Source organism: Vipera ursinii (genome assembly GCF_947247035.1).
Source record: "Vipera ursinii genome assembly, chromosome: 2".
Lineage (NCBI taxonomy): Eukaryota > Metazoa > Chordata > Lepidosauria > Squamata > Viperidae > Vipera > Vipera ursinii.
The window spans coordinates 48624753-48641455 of record NC_139513.1 but is presented as its reverse complement, the minus strand read 5'-3'; the positions used below and the strand labels follow the sequence as shown (position 1 = coordinate 48641455).

General features: G+C 40.6%; 1 protein-coding gene across 1 annotated transcript in view; it reads left to right on the top strand.

The window, feature by feature from the left end:
* The first annotated feature begins 715 nt into the window (after window positions 1-715).
* The window catches only part of SRGAP3 (SLIT-ROBO Rho GTPase activating protein 3), a 205769-nt gene continuing 189781 nt past the window's right edge, over window positions 716-16703 (top strand). The window contains exon 1 of the mRNA XM_083357001.1: window positions 716-969. Coding sequence (XP_083213127.1) covers window positions 903-969 — 67 coding nt within the window. The 5' untranslated portion in view covers window positions 716-902. The remainder of the gene's footprint in view (window positions 970-16703) is intronic.

Here is a 16703-nt window from a genome sequence, read left to right as displayed (position 1 = left end):
CCGCCTCTGCCTCTCCTCTCCCCTCGCAGCGAGTTCAAACGCCCCGTAGCCTACAATGTGTCAGTTGTTGCAAAAGGGAGGGAGGGAGGGAGGCGGGGCGTTTGGCCCGGCTAACTTAACGCAAAGGCTGCCCGTCGGAAGAAGGCAGCGCCGCGCGAAGAAGCCCGCTTGACCGACCCCCGACTCCCCAGCCCCCAACCTCAGCCCGCTGCCTCCTCGGCAGCCCCGGCCGACTTCGCCCGGGAGAGGAAGACGGCGCAATGCGAGCTCTGGCGGCTCCCTGAGCTGCTGCCCTCCCCACCCCAAGAGCGCTTCTACCCCGTGCCTCTTCCTCCGCCGCCGCCGCCGCCGCGGCGTTACCTACACGCTTAAGCGGAGGAGGAGCTTCGCTTTTCCCTCGGCTTCCTCCGCTTCTCCTCGCAGCCTTTTTTTTTTTTTTTCGCCTAGCGGCTTCCGGCGCTCGGCTTTATTGATTGATTGATTTTATTGGCGTCTTTTTCCTAGACAACAACCCCCCCCCTCCCCTCCCCTCGTCGAACCCTACTTGGGTGCAGGTGACACACCCTCCTCGCTCCTCCTCCCCCCCCCTCCATTCACCCCGCTTCTTAGCGCCGGCGGCGGCGGCGGCTCCCGAGCGTTCCCAGCAGGTTCTCCCTGCCTGCAGCTGGCCGAAGGCAAATGCCGGGCAGTTGGCCGGCCGACGGAGAGAGGAGAAGCTGCCCTTCTTCTCTTTGCTGAACAACTCTCCTCCTCTCCCTCTCTCTCCCTCTCTCTCTCTCTCTCTCTCCGTCTCCTCGGGAGCCGGTCGGGCTCGGCAAAAGGAGGGCGGGCGGGCGCCGAAGGAGGAAAAGAAAATCCGGCTCGCCCGCCGACTTGAGCGGAGCCGCCGAGCTGGTCCCAAAATGTCATCTCAAGCCAAGTTCAAGAAAGACAAAGAGATTATCGCGGAATACGAAACTCAAGGGAAAGGTGAGTCGGTTCCCCCCTCCACACACACACACACACACACACACACACACACACACACACACACACACACCCCTTCCAGGCTTTCTCCCGTTTTCCTCCTCCTCCTCCTCCTCCTCCTCCTCCTCCTCCTCCTCTTCTTCTTCTCCTCGGGTCCCTTCCTTGTTCGGAGTCTTATTCAGCCTCGGTTCTCGCAGTGGGGAGTGCACGGGAGGGGGGGAGGGAGGGAGGGGGCTGGGGGTGTCAGAGGAGCGGCCTTGCCGAAGCCGGAGGTCGGGCGGTGTGGTGGCGCGCGGGAGAGGGGGGTGGGGGCGGCGCGGGGGCGGGTAGGGTAGTAAAAGCTGCATTGCGGTTGTGTGAATGGTGGCTCGGGGTGTGTGTGTGTGTGTGGGGGGGTGGGGGAACCCTCCGGGGTTGGCTCTTCTCGACGGCCTAGGGCTCGCTCTCTCCTCCTCGACGCCCGGCGTTGATAAAAAAAAAAAGGGCGCCGTCTTTTTGACGGCAGCTCCGTTTCGGGGCAGGCTGGGGTGTGTGTGTGTGTGTGTGTGTGTGTGTGTGGGAAAGCAACCGTCTGTAGGGTGCACACCGTAGATGTACGCCTGCAGGCTCGCTTTGCATCGAGCCTCTTTCGCTGGAGACGTAGGCGGGAGGCTTGCATCTCCCCCTATGGCAGCGTTTCCCAACCTTAGGAACTTGAAGATGCGTGGACTTCAACTCCCAGAATTCCCCAGCCAGCGTAGCTGGCTGGGGAATTCTGGGAGTTGAAGTCCACGCATCTTCAAGTTCCTAAGGTTGGGAAACGCTGCCCTATGGAGGCTGCTTGCGGAAAGCCGTGGCCGCGGTGCCACATTTAAGGGGTACGCCGATGAAAGCCTGCGGGTACACTCTCTGTGTGTGTGTGTGCGCGTGCGAGAAGAGACTGAGAACTGTCAGTATTTTAAGATTTTCTAATTAAAATCTGTGGCTTTTCGCTCCCCGATTTGTGGTCTTAAGTCATACAACCGGTGCTTTTTTTGTAAAAGAAAAAGGGGCCAGAACTCACACATGTCATACATGTCATACACATGCCTTGCCTACCCTACAAGGTTCCATCCGAAAAAGGTGCCGGGAACTCCGTTCTGAACGTTCTATGACGGAAAAAAAAGCCCTGCATACAACACTGGGGACGGAAGTGCTCCCCTGTGAGATTTTGAAAGGAGTGTTCTTTGCTACAGGACATAAAGAGAGGGGTGTATGTTGGGGGAAACTATCTGGCTGCATTCTGATCTCAGTACCCACTGGTATCTTCTTGGAGGAAAGCGTGACCTATAGGTTGGCTGTAACCTATCCTAGCCACATTTTTCCTTTCCCTGTTATGCAACACTCCTGACACAGTAGAAAACTCACAAGATACACTGCTTTTTTTGGTTTGGCTTTGCTCTTTTTTGTTTTGTTTCAAGATAACATTTTAAAAAGAAATACTTTTTTGAGTATTCACTCCCTCTCCATAGTCCCGTAGACCCGTTAGTAGCTTAAGTGTAAGTACTGTATGGTGCTGAATCTACACCTTGCCCTTGAGTTTGTTGAATTAGTGCGGTACAAGGGCTGTTTTCCTAATTCACAGATTTTTGAAAGAATTTTGAAAGAACAGTTTTGCATTTACATTTATTAGGCTGTTTTGGGAGTGGGCTGTCGCTTATGCAAAAGAGATTTCCAGATGGAGATGGGAGTGAGTTGGTTTGCAAAGTGATCTCCCAACACTATTTCAGAGCCCAGTGGTTGATGCTTAATATAGGAATATTACTTAGTGTGGTAAACTATAGCTTGCAAAACTCGGTGCGTACTTTCATCTGAGTGATTCAGAATACTTTCACAAACATTAAGGCCTTGATGTGCATGTGAAGTCCTGATAGTCTACTGTGCAAGCTACTTGTTTATAGTTCATCCCTCACTCGGCAAACTCGGGATGGTACACGGACCCTATACATGCCACCTGGAAGATTGGATGCTAAATCTCAAGGTCTAAGTCACTCCTGAACTTGAGCTTTTTTGAAGAAATGCTTATCTTTATACTAGAGTGTCTTTCTCCAAGCTGGGATGCTCTGGGTGGTAATTCATTATTGAAATATTCAGCCACAAGGATAGTGAATTATTGGAATTAGAATCCCAATTCTTCTGATTAGAGAAGGTTCTTCTAGGTTTTGGTATAGATTTCTGACTAATAAATGTAGATCTACATTAATTCCCTGAAACACCAGAAGATAACTCTGGATCTACTGTTGTGCCTCTTTATTTCAGCAGAGATGAGGTTTCAAAAGCTAACAACTGCATATTATCATTAGTAATTGATAATAATAATAATAACAATAATAACAACAACAACAACAACAACAACAACAACAATAATAATAATAATAATAATAATAATAATAATAATAATAATAATTTGGATGGGACCTTGGAGGTCATCTAGTCCAACCCCCTGCTAAGGCAGGAAACCCTATACCATTTCAGACAAATGGCTGTCCAGTCTTTTTTTAAAAAAAACTTCCAGTGTTGGAGCATTCACCACTTCTGGAGGCAGGTTGTTCCACTGGTTAATTCTTCTAACTGTCAGGAAGTTTCTCCTTAGTTCTAGGTTGCTTCTCTCCTTGACTAGTTTCCATCCGTTGCTTCTTGTCCTGCTTTCAGGTGCTTTGGAGAATAGCTTGACTCCCTTTTCTTTGTGGCAGCCCCTGAGATATTGGAACACTGCTATCATGTCCCCCATCGTCCTTCTCTTCATTAAACTACACAGACCCAATTCCAGCAACCGTAGTAGTAGTAGTTCCATCAGGAAACTTTTTAAACTGCTTTCAATGTCAAAACAGGTCTTGGTGGTTGCTTTATAGGCAGTTACTCAGTGGCTTGCAATGTTCTTTCCAAAAATCTGTTTATATATTCCTCTCCTCTGTGGTCTATTTTACTTGTGGTTGTATATTTAATTCTGAGAAGAGAGACATATCCAATTTATATTGTACTAGCAGAACACAGCCTGAAAATCCACCTGACATTATTCAGCCATTGAACTAAAACTGTATTTAGGCCCAGTTGGTATCAGTATACGTGTTCCTGAGCATATTTAGATGCTTTCAAAGAATTAGGTTGCAACTTGGATTAGTAAGTGCCAGATTGGGGTAAAGGACTGCTGCTGGCTTCTGCTTTTTTGTTCTTCATTTTTATTGAATGGATGCCATAACAGTTTGTTCTGCATCACATATCATCTGATTGTGCATAATTTGGGCATTTTTTATATCACAGAGCTTTACGATTGAATAGCCTAATGGCATACTTTTTCTTTATTGATATTTGTCATAGAAGAAAGAATTTTTTAAAAAATCCTTTTTATCTTGCAGTAGTAATAGTCCTAAAATGTTTTTGTAGCAGGACAATGTGGGTATGAATGTACCCTTATTTCTGAGCAACCTTAGCAGACATGTTCATTTTCCTTGTTACTGAAGTAGAGGGTTGTTCATGTTGTGTGAAGTGTAAACTGAATTTAAAAAGAAAAATATTTAGATTGGAGTTATTGAGACAATTGACCCAAAATTTTATTAAGAAAGATAATTATGCTTCTTTCACAAATTTTCACCCTCTTCTTGTCTGTGATCTATAATAGTGATATCTTGTTGGAAGAGCATGTAAAAGCAAGATGGGATTTATATAGTAGCTGTAAATCATGGTTTATAAGCATAATATCTATATATATATATTTATATACAGTATCTATATATCTATAGAGGACAGGAAGGCCTGGAGGAACGTTGTCCATAGGGTCACGATGAGTCGGACACGACTTCGCAGCTAACAACAACAACAATATATATCTATATATATGTATATCAACTTTTTTTTAACATTTATTTATGTTTGTTGTACTGTTTGTTGTTGGAGTATAGAATTGGTAGTATACAATAACTGTATAAGTAAATTGTGGGTTAGCCCAATGTGGAAACCCATTAAAAATATGAACTTAATTTATGCAGCAAGTTGTGGGCAGTTGAAATACATGATTTACACCATCAGTATAACATCTAGACTGTTGTGTATATGTAAATATCTGCAACTCTACCTCCTATATCATTAATTCATATTGACCACTCAACATGTAACTTCTCTCCATTTGTTCTCCAGACAACAGGATAGACAGCAGCTGTTGGTTCATTGTATTTGTGTTGCTTTCTCAGTTGACAAGAAAGAATGAGAAACAAATTGGCTTGTAGCTATCCTTGGCTGTCTCCAGATAAGGGCCTTAATTTGCATTATGCACTTATCATTTCAGAACTGCAACAGTGTTTTCACACAATAGCTTTGCTCTTATGTAGTTCTAAGCCAAACTAAACACAGCATTAAAGAGATGTGTGAACCCACTCAGTGACTTTCTATTCACCATTTTATTCCAAAAAGCCACAGTTTTATGTCCAAGAAATGTTGAATGTGGAAAGAGTAAAGACTAAATCCTAGTCAGGACTTCCAACTGCTAGACTTGCCCATAGATTTTTGAATTATACCTGGTTATTTATTTCTGACCAGCTTAATAATTTCAGTTCTGTGGTAGTCTATACAGTTTTATTAAAACTGTAAAAACAATAAAGTTCATTATTAAGTACAAGAGAGAATAGAACTATAAAAGCATATAAAAGACCTTAACTCAATAACAGATTGGATTATCAAGATTTAAGATGTCGAGACTCTGAAAAAGTGACTTCATCTGATTATAACAGGGAATCTGTGAATACTTTTGGCTTCTCTCCACCAACTCTTCTTATAGATTTAAGAAGGAAGAACCTAGAAATTTTCTTTATGCCATGGAAAATGGCAATTTGGATGGTAAGGTTTTAGAATGATGTAATATAATCATTCCCTTTGATAAGGAATAAGAGATCTAGACCTATTATGGATTTTAAAAATGGCCAGGAAAGTGATCCATGGCTGGGTCAATGCTATGGTGTCAGCATCTCTGAGGGAGAGGGTGATACATCTCTTTCTGAAAAGAGCATCCTTGAACTCAATGGATTTTGGCAACTATTGACCAGGCTCCAATCTTCCTTTTGGGGAAGTTTGTTGAGAAGGTGATCAGTCTAGAGCTGACGAGAATCCTGGAGGAAATGACTTATCTAGAGCCATTTCAGTTAGGTTTCAGGCTGGGATTTAGTACTGATACTATCTTGGCCATGAACAATTGGTGGGAATATATAGTTTAAAAAGTAGTTGAAAATAAGCAGGTTAAAATATGGGATTGCCTAAACACAGACTGATAAAGACCTGGTTCATACCAAGATACAGCTGTGGTTGAAAAGAAGAAAGTGTGAATAATTAATGTGGCAATACCAAAAGACAGTAAAACAGAAGACAAAGAATTGGAGAAAATCATAAAATATCAAGATCTGAAAATCAAAATTGAAAGTTTATGGCATGTAATAGGGCACGATGGGGTCCAATTCACTCTGAGCAAAACAGAGTGGCTGTAGGTATTTGGACCTTCTGGAGACAAGTTACTTCCATCTCTAGTTCTGTATGGGGTGCACTACCCCAGATAGACTTGGTGCGCAGTCTGGAGGTCTCATAGCTCCTGTTTGCACACCTTTGGCTAGTGTGCCAATTACATTCATTCCTTAATTGGGAGGCCCTGCTCACCATCATGCCCATGTAATCTCCCACTTAGATTACTGCAACATACTCTACATAGGGCTGTACAAGTAATAAATAGTGCTGGCAACAACACAGCGTATGCAACAACACTGGCTGCCAGCGTGTTTTTGAGTGCAGTTAAAAGTGCTGGTTGTCATCATTAAAGTCCTACATAATTTGGTCCCCAAGTATTTATTTATTTATTTATTTATTTATTTTAATTCCATTTATATCCCGCCCTTCTCCGAAGACTCAGGGCGGCTTACAAGCTTAGCAGTAGCCTTCATTCTATGTATATGCCTGCTTATTAGGGCTTTCACACACACCCCAAGCGGCATTATTACAAAGTCAGCTTTGTAATAAAAAGTAACCTGAAGGACAATCTTTTCTGAAGGATTTGATCTTGACAAACTTGAACATGGGCCCTATCCAACAAAATGAGTTTCAATGTGGAAAAAAGCAAAGTTTTACATTTAGGCAGGAAAAATCAAAGGTTCAAGTACAACTTTGGCAAGACCAGTAACTGTGAGACAGACCTTGGAGTCCTAGTGGACGATCACTTGACTATGAGCCAGTAGTGTGCAGCGCAGCCAAAAAAAGCTAATACAATCCTGGGTTGTATAAACAGAGGCATAGAGTCAAGATCACGCAAGGTATTAGTACTACTTTATAAAACCCTAGTAAGACCACATCTGGAATACTGCAGCCAATTTTGGTCACCATAATCACAAAAATGATATTGAGAGTTTGGAAAAAATTCAGAGAAGAGCAACTAAGATGATCAAAGGCCTGGAGACTAAAACATACGAAGAACGCCTGCGGTACTTGGGTTTGACTAGTCTAAAGAAAAGAAATAGGGGAGTGTTCCAGTATTTGAGGGGCTGCCACAAGGAAGAGAGGGGTCAGGTTATTCACCAAAGCACCAGAGAGCAGGACGAGAAACAATGGTTGGGAACTGATCAAAGAGAGAAGCAACCCGGAATTAAAGAGAAACTTCCTGACAGTGAGGACAATTAACCAGTGGAATAGCTTGCCTCCAGAAATTGTGGGCACTCCATCACTGCAGGTTTTTAAAAAGAGGCTAGACAGTCACTTGTCTGAGATGGTATAGGTTCTTCTGCTTCAACAGGAGGCTGGACTAGAGGACCTCCAAGGTCCCTTCCAGATTTCTATTCTATTCTATTCTATGCTATGCTATGCTATGCTATGCTATGCTATGCTATGCTATGCTATGCTATGCTATGCTATTCATTTAATCAGATCAAACAGATTGACATGCTGCAGATCTTGTCAGCCAAAGAATATCAACTGACAGACTTTTTCTGCTGTAGCCTGTACTGTATAGAATATTCTCTCTTTAGAGATTAGAACGGCCCCAACACTATTGGCTTTTTGCAAGCTTTAAAAAGTTGGCTATGTATCTGGACTGGGGGCTCAGAATATGTTAAGGGTCCAGTTGCCTGGCTCACTATTGATTAATCATTATGGTTGCTGTTTATACTTATCTATTTTGTGGATGTTTTTATTTTAATGTTTTATTTTAAATATTTTCAGTTGTTTTGTAATTTTAGAATTGTAAGCCACCCAGAGTCACTTGGTTGAGTTGGGTGGATATAGAAATTAAATAAATAAAGCAGCTGTGATGGTCTCAATAGTTATTGGGGCACTGGGTCCCATATCAAAAAATCTTGGACAGCACTTTTAATCTGCGCACTGAGAAAATTACCATGTCAGTTGCAAAAGGCCACATTGCTTGGATCTGCACGTATACTATACCATATATTACAACGTTCTAGCAATACAGAATAACAGGGTTGGAAGGTACCTTGGAGATCTTCTAATCCAGAGCCCTGCATAAGCAGGAGGCCAGAGGTCCCCTTTATGCACCAGGGACTGGTTCCGTGGACAGAGGTTTTTCCGTGGACCGGAGAAGGTGCGTGGTTTTGTGTGCTGCCTGCATCTCGTGGATGGGGCTTTGCTTGTTTGTGTGGACCGGTTGCTGACATGCTGTGGACCAGTACTGGTCCACGGACTGGGGGTTGGGGACCCCTACCCTATACCATTTCAGACAAATGGTTTCCAATGGATGAACTTGATGTATATGAAAATCAACACCATCTAAAGCAGGGCCCCCCAAACTGTGCTTGCTGGCCACTCATGTGGAACCATCCCATTACCCCCCCTCCCCCCTCTGGTCTGCTGGTCTGCAAAGCCAGAAACAGGGGACTCTGAGCTAAAGAACGGGCAGCTGGGACTTTGCATTGTTGTGAAAGATAATAATTATTCATCTTATTTATATAGCCACCCATCATGTGGCTCTACAATAATATCAATTATAATAATAATGGCAGAAAAAACACTGTAATTAAGACAAGACTTAGTTCATGCTTAATATAAAAACAAATACTTGTGATGGAATGTGTGGATGACCTTGGGGTACACGGGGAAGAGATGCTGCCTAGGAAATAATCAGCCAAGAGAGACAGGAGTGGTCAGAGAAAAGAAAATTAGGAAGGACCCACCCTTGGAGGTTATAGGTGGGGTGCCGCACAATAGATTAAATGAAATGATCAAATGCTTTCCTGTGACTTTGAAATAGTTAAAAACGTTAATTTTCAGTGCTCACAAGTGTATACTTCTTTTTCTTTAAAAGATGAAACTAAACATCAGAAGTGGGAATAATTAAAGTAATAGTTATGTAATGTTTCTAGCCTTGGAGTTACAAACCTTTGCCCCCAAATTACAGTGTAGCTAAAATACAGGAACACTTGTGCAGGGAAGCTTTAATTGTTTTCTTGAAAGGGCATATTTTGTTCTTATTCATTTATCTCCTGGCATACACGTAATTAGATGCTTTAGTGAGGGTTCACCCAAATTTATAAAGAAATAGTTATTCTATTCTATTCTATTCTATTCCTATTCCTATTCCTATTCCTATTCCTATTCCTATTCCTATTCCTATTCCTATTCCTATTCCTATTCCTATTCCTATTCCTATTCTTATTCCTATTCCTATTCCTATTCTATTCTATTCTTACAAATCAATTTCCTGTATCTCCTATCCCAAGGGATTTTTGTTTGAGGGGAAAAGGGAAAAAAGTTTACATAATAGCAAAGTCAGGGCTGTGTGGACCATCAGTGATCAGTGGTAAACTGTATTTAAATCTACACATAGCAGTCTAGTTTATGGTGAAAACCTTGGAGGCATTTAACAAGGGTTTGACAAATTTGGTGATAATCATCAGCTTTCTGATGTATTTGTATTGCTAACATATGTGAAGTTAAATAATGGTGTACAATAACCATTAGATGCTATACAGATTCCTTGACTTACAACCACCACAATTGGGACCAGAATTCTGGTTGCTAAGCAACAAAACACTGCCTTACAAAGAGTTCCTGGGTGGAACTGGGGCGAATTTTGATCACATGACTGCAGGAATGCTGCAATGGCGTTAACTTCTGGCACTGATTATAAATCCCTTTATTCAGTGCTGTCATAACTTTGAATGTCCTAAATGACTGTTGTAAGTCAAGGACTGCCTGTACTGAAAAATACTGCTATGCAGAATTAGATCCCAAACAAAAATAGGCCCAAATTAGATCCTAAATGGAAAAAGGAACATGTAGAGAATATCCTTTCTCAGGGATTTTATGGAAGTCTTTTTTCCAAGCAAACATAAAAAAACAGTGATAAACCAAAAGTATGGTACTGGATGTGAACTGGAGAAGCTAATCTTTAATTTATACGAGGCATGTGCTGACTTGAGATTTAGTGATGGGTTGTGCAACTGAGTTGCTGCAAGTTGTCTCAATATTAATAGATGAGAAGGGAACAATGTAATTGAGAGCAAATTAGTCTTTTTGTATTGCATAATTCATTGCTCTGGTTTATAAGTCTTAGATAAATTGTTAATTTAACCCATTTAGTGTTGGGATATTGATTTTACATATCCATTTAAAAGGATGCTACTATTTTTGATAAGCAGTGAATGTTGTATATTTAAATAATAAGAATCCCAACATTTTTTTTTGCTGCTGTTGCTGCATGATCCCAAGAAAAAATACATTGGTTTAAGGAGGTGGCAAGGTGTTATGTATGCATCATCATTTCCTTTTCAAATTTGGTTCATTGCGCATCCTAAATACATATGAATATGAGTGAGGGAGCAGGAGGTGGATTGGAGAAATGAGTTTGCTACCTTTCTAGTTCATTGTTATTGTAATTTGCTTGTTTGGCTCTGGTCTCCAGAAGTGTAACTTGATTTCCGAAAATTATATGTTCCTTCTCATGTGCAATTCTAATTCACTATTTCCAGGTAATTACACAATGTACATAGAAGATAAAGCAAAAGATATTAAACACATACTCTTTGCATCATTAAGGTTGATGACAGTTTGATTGACAAAAGAAAATCAGAATGCATTGTACCTTGTCTGCAATCAGATTTCAGTAAAGAAAAATCAAATACTTCTGATCCATTTGAAAGTCTGATTTGCCATACTAACACATACAGTGGTTTGCTTGATTTTGGCTTAATATCTAACCCAGACATTGTAATTTGTAAATTAAGGTTTATGGTTTAATATGCACTGTGAACCCATTCAGCTGTCTTAGACATTAAACTAGGGCTCAACATGGCATAGCTTATGTTGTTTGAACATAACTTGTAATTTGTAGCTGCATTTGCAAATGACTTTCACTACAAAATCTTTGAGATGATTGTTGAATGAAGCAGAAGCCATGTCTGGCACCTGATTAAGTCATGCTTGCTTATCATCACTAGAAATTGTGGTAACAGCAAACTGCCTGTGCTGTACTCCTAAGCACATCAGTAATCCATTTATCTCACCCTTGTACTGTATATCTGAGTCTTGGCTTTCCAGGATCTTGGGCAGAGGATTATACTAGCTTGAGATTTTCTTAGAGTCTGGAGCATGAATCGCAGTGTATTTTTTATAAGCAAATCTTGTCATGGGTTGCAGAATTGAGTTGCTGCTGGAGGCTGGCTCAGTATTAATGGATGAAATGAGAACAATGTAATTGGGAGCAAGTTAATCTTTTTGTATTACAATGCTCTGATTTATAAGTCTTAAATTGTTAATTTAACCCCTTTAGAATGGTATATGGATATTCTTTTACCCATCTATTTAAGTGGATAGTAACCATTTTTAATAAGCAAAATGGTTGTTAAAAATTATTGAAATAATCAGGAAATAACCTAATAAAATAATCTACAGTTCAACCAATTGTGTGCATTTCCAGATTTTAAAAATAATAATCTAGTGCAGACTTCCTCAACTATTCTGGCTTTGTAGCCTGGCCCAGGGGGAGGGGGGGAGAAGGGATGGTTTTGTGTGAGGGGCGGGCATGCTGCTTACGCAAGTGGGGATGCGTGCATGCTTGCCTACCACTTCCACAACCCGGTTCTGAATGGCTTAAGGCCCATTTGTGGGCCACAGCCCAGTGGTTGGGGACCCCTGATCTAGTAGGTATTCAATACTTTTGTATTGAAATGTGATGTAAATAATGATATAACATACTTTTTTGAACAAGCTGGCCTGGCCTGATGAAGGGATTGGGGGGGGGTTGTTATGGTTATTTTATTGAGTTTTAAAGATGTATTTTAGTATGTGGGCATTTATTTAATCTTGTTTTAACTTTTGTAATCTGTATTTTTATTCTTGCCCTGTTCACCGCCCTGAGTCCTTCGGGAGAAGGGCGGTATAGAAATAGTATTAAATAAATAAATAACTAAATAAAAAATAAATGCTGGACTGTGAAGAAGTACATTTGATTCTATTGCCGGAGTACAAGTGAAAGCATATGTATATTATATGGGCCAATATGGTTAATGTTAAAATGCTTAAACATATTTAGGTATTCCTTTGTTTTTCTTTCTTTTTTCTGCATAGCTTGTGCAGAAATGTTTCACTCCCCATTTTAGCTTTAGAATAACTGCTCTGTGATTTGAGCTTGATCTGAGAGAGAGAGACTAGCCCCAAATCATGGCCTTTCCCTAATCTGGCCCCCTTAGACATAAGGAATCCGCACTTCATAAGGCACTGTAGCACATCTGCAGAGCATCAGACCTGGAAAGCTGCTTTAGTACAACTGGTAACTATAGGGAAGAAATAGCTCGTTTTAAGAGTTTAAAAGGCATAGATGGTACCTCATATGTACCAAACCGAAATGGCAGGAAAGTAGCTGAGACATAATCATGTTATGAGACATTTAAAAAAGAAGTGGAATATTGGTGTAAAGCCAATAAAATTTGAGCCAATAAAACTGAGAGTTGGAATCTCTTTTCAGATAGTTGATCTATAAACTGTGTATGGTAACTGTTGAGTCTTTCCCAGAATATACACTGAGAATAAATTCAGGATGATAATTAATAATAATTCAGAATCAGATTTTTGTGCTTTGTCGTAATCAGGATATTGTAGTCCGGGAACTGTTGTTGAATGGAGGGCATGAGCCTCGATTTGTGCAATCTTTTCCATCTGCAGCTTTTCAGATATATCAGGGCCATAGTGACCAGAATATGTATTTGGAATGTTTTGCAATAATAAACCAAGAAATTTGGAAAACAGATAGTTAGTTAGGGCTGGTTTGTGTCTAAGTAACTCCATGCATTTTGAGCAAAGAAACAGTAAGGCTCTTTCCAATAGCACATAGCTATTACTGAACATCAATCTTAACATGCAGCTCATCAGTCATTACAGTGGAGTGTCCTGCTTTGCGAGCCTTGCAAGGTGACATGGCTAATAGGCTGGAGGAGGATTAATCTATCTAGTCATGAAAGAGTGAAAGTGCTGGTCTACCTGAGAGATTTAATTCTTCCTTGGATCAAAACTATACTTGCCTTCTCCTCTCCCCACCCCTTTTCTTCTTTCTTCAACAAACAAGAATGGATTATTATTCCACTCAACTTTTCTTTAAGGCGCAGTCCTGTCTACCCATTTAGCTAAAAGCAAATTACAGGTAGCCTTGATGCATTCTAATGGGATTGCCTAATTGTCAGAAAGACCAGATTAAACATTTCAGTTTGTCATGCATGAATCGTCCTGGTGCTGGACACTGAGCATTGGTTTCCAATTACTTTATGAGTACCATTCATTACTCAATAAATACATACAGACTCACATGATGCATATGCAAATGTTAAGTATTTTCCAATCTAAGTCCAATGCTTCATCTTTAGCAGTAGGAGTAGAGATGCTGTAGCTTTTCACGCCCCACTTTTTTTCAAGCACCACTCCACTCCACCAATCCTGACTCCTACAGGCTAGTTCCCCCCCCCCCCATCTCAGCAGTTGACTGATCAGTGATTATGGGAGGGGGAAAGGAAACTGTCTCGGAGGGGGGAGGGGGGAATCTCTTTTCCCTTTTTCAGTTTTTCCCTGTTGCTCAGCTTATTCAGTTCTCCTTTCTTTTTGGTAATTCTGCATGGATTTGCCAACTGCAATGGAAATCAAGAAAGAGAAGAAACCATTGAGTTATGGGAAGCAAGCCCAGGCTGAATAAAGAGTGAAGGAATGGAGTGATGTAAAAAAAAAGATGAGTGTGTTTTATGTATGGGTCAATTCTCAGAAGTTCTTTTCTTGGTCGGGATTTGCTCCCCTTTCTTTAGAGATTGTTTACGTTCATGATATTTTATCTGATTCTAAGTATCAAGAACTGCGGATTCTTTGAGTAGGGGAGTCAATTGAAAGAATATATAGCCTCCTAAGGAAAAGACACCTCATTTACAGTGAACTGTTGATATGTTTTGTTTGTTAATATTTGAATTAGACTTTTTTCCAGCAAAGGGACAAAGAAGAAGAAGAGCAATATGATCAAAGTTTCTGTAGCTCTGTTTATAACATTATTTCTAGGATGTCTGTTCTTTCTTTTTCCTTTTTATTGCTATGCTTATCATTTTTAAGGCTGTGTGGCATTTTTTTTAATTAAGCATAATAAAATCCAATTTAAAAAGTGCAGGATCTTCTTCTAAGGGATGACCTCCTGATGGAATATTTTGTTTTGCTTGTTAGATTTATATCTCCCACGCCTGTAGAAAATCTTATGCTGCCTTATGTAATTATTTTGCCTTCAAAATTATTTGAGATATGCGAGGAAGGGTTAATTACATTGCCTTTAAAGAATAAACATAGTTTTAAAAAGATACAGCGGTTCGTGTGTGGTTTTTCTTTATATTTTTCGTTTGAATACTGTTCTTTTATTACAGAGTTTTTATTATATTGCAGCTTTCCAGACATCTGTGACATCATGATTGGCTAATACTCTATTTACATGTAGACCTATAGCTTAAGTAATAAAAGTAGCAGCTGGCACTGAGCTGAATAGCACACTCTTTGTCCTTTTGTGTAATTTACATATAAGCAAGAAGCTATAATCCTGAATCTTGAGATATATTTGCTATTAAATGATGGTTTTCCCTTTTTTGATATATGAGTCATTGTACCTAAGTTTTTATGAGTTTTAAAGACAATATAGTCTATATGAGAATATTTGACAAATAAATGAAGGAAGCTTGGTATTAGAAAAAAAAAGCACCAACTAGGAGGCTGTGAGCCAGGGTGCAATTTTGACCATCTGTAATAAAGATTAATTGCTTCCTCGAATGGAAACAAATCTATCATAGGTGTTTCCTCTTAAACTAACACACAGAACAACTTTTGCATGACAGTTGGGAGTTCAACCAAGTCAGCAGGTTTTTGGAAATGCTCCCTTTGTATTAATTTTTGGATTAGCAGATGACTAGATAGAAATTAGGGACGTGGTGGCTCAGTGGGTTAGGACACTGAGCTTGTCGATCTGAAGGTTGGCAGTTTGGCGGGTTGAATCCCGAGTGCCGCGTAGCAGAGTGAGCACCTGTTACTCGTCCCAGCTTCTGCCAACCTAGCAGTTCGAAAGCATGTAAAAATGCAAGTAGAAAAATAGGAACCACTGCGGTGGGAAGGTAACAGTGTTCCGTGCGCCTTTGGCGTCTAGTCATGCCGGCCACATGACCACGGAGACGTCCTCGGACAAGCGCTGGCTCTTCGGCTTTGAAACGGAGATGAGCACCGGCCCCTAGAGTCAGAAACGAATAGCACGCATGTGTGGGGGAACCTTTACCTTTAACTTTAGATAGAAATTAAAATGGTCTAGAAATTGGCTTTTTTCACTCAGCAGTTGGAAGGCCTTGAATATCACAGCTGGCACTGTGCAGAAAACCAACTGAAAATGTGTTTATATGCAAGACTGAACTCTAGGAGCAAACTGTATTGCATTAGTACATGTTTATTCATATAATAATTCAACAAAGTAATTTATCTAAGCTCAAGAACATTATTAGGGGGAAGAGAGAAACCAGAGATGGACACTCTGTAGCTAGGGCTTGCACACCATTCTGAAGAGGCTGAAGGCTTTGGTGGCAGAGTAATGATATTAAGTGAATGAAGTTAAAGTGCTTCAGATTTTTTATTGCTGCAAAAGATCCATTCCATTCCATTCCATATAACTTCCTGTGTTAGGTGCCAAAGCTGTCTAAATAAGGAATCTTACAGTATAGTAACTGATGTGCTTCATTTGGTTTTAGATAAATGTGTTGTATGAACTCATCTATTGTGGTTTGGAATTTATGATTTGGTGCATTCACTTGAAGACAAAGTTCATATCTTTAATCTAAAGATTTTTCAGCCTGGTCACTTTCTAAGACCTCTTCTTGCTTTTTTTCTGTTGAGAAGGAGGTGGGAAGAGGAACATTGGTATCTTCTCAGTATGAAAGATGTTTTCCGTATCTTTTCCTGTACCTTTAATTGTATGAGTAGAAAATGTGTTCTCTGTTTTGAGTAAGGCCAACTTTTTCCTAAACCACTTCCCTCCTTTCCTGAGTACAGATATAATTGCTGCTTTTCAGCATGCTATTTAAACTTTCATGCATTACTTTTTAGAAAAACAATTCTGGATTTTACTCTGTCCCTGGTTGCTGTTCCTTAGTGGAAGGATGTGGTCACATACTGCAAAATGGTCAAAAACAAAAATACTTCGTTTACTTTCATCTAGCTAACCAGTTGTTCTTCCTGCTCCTGTTTCATTG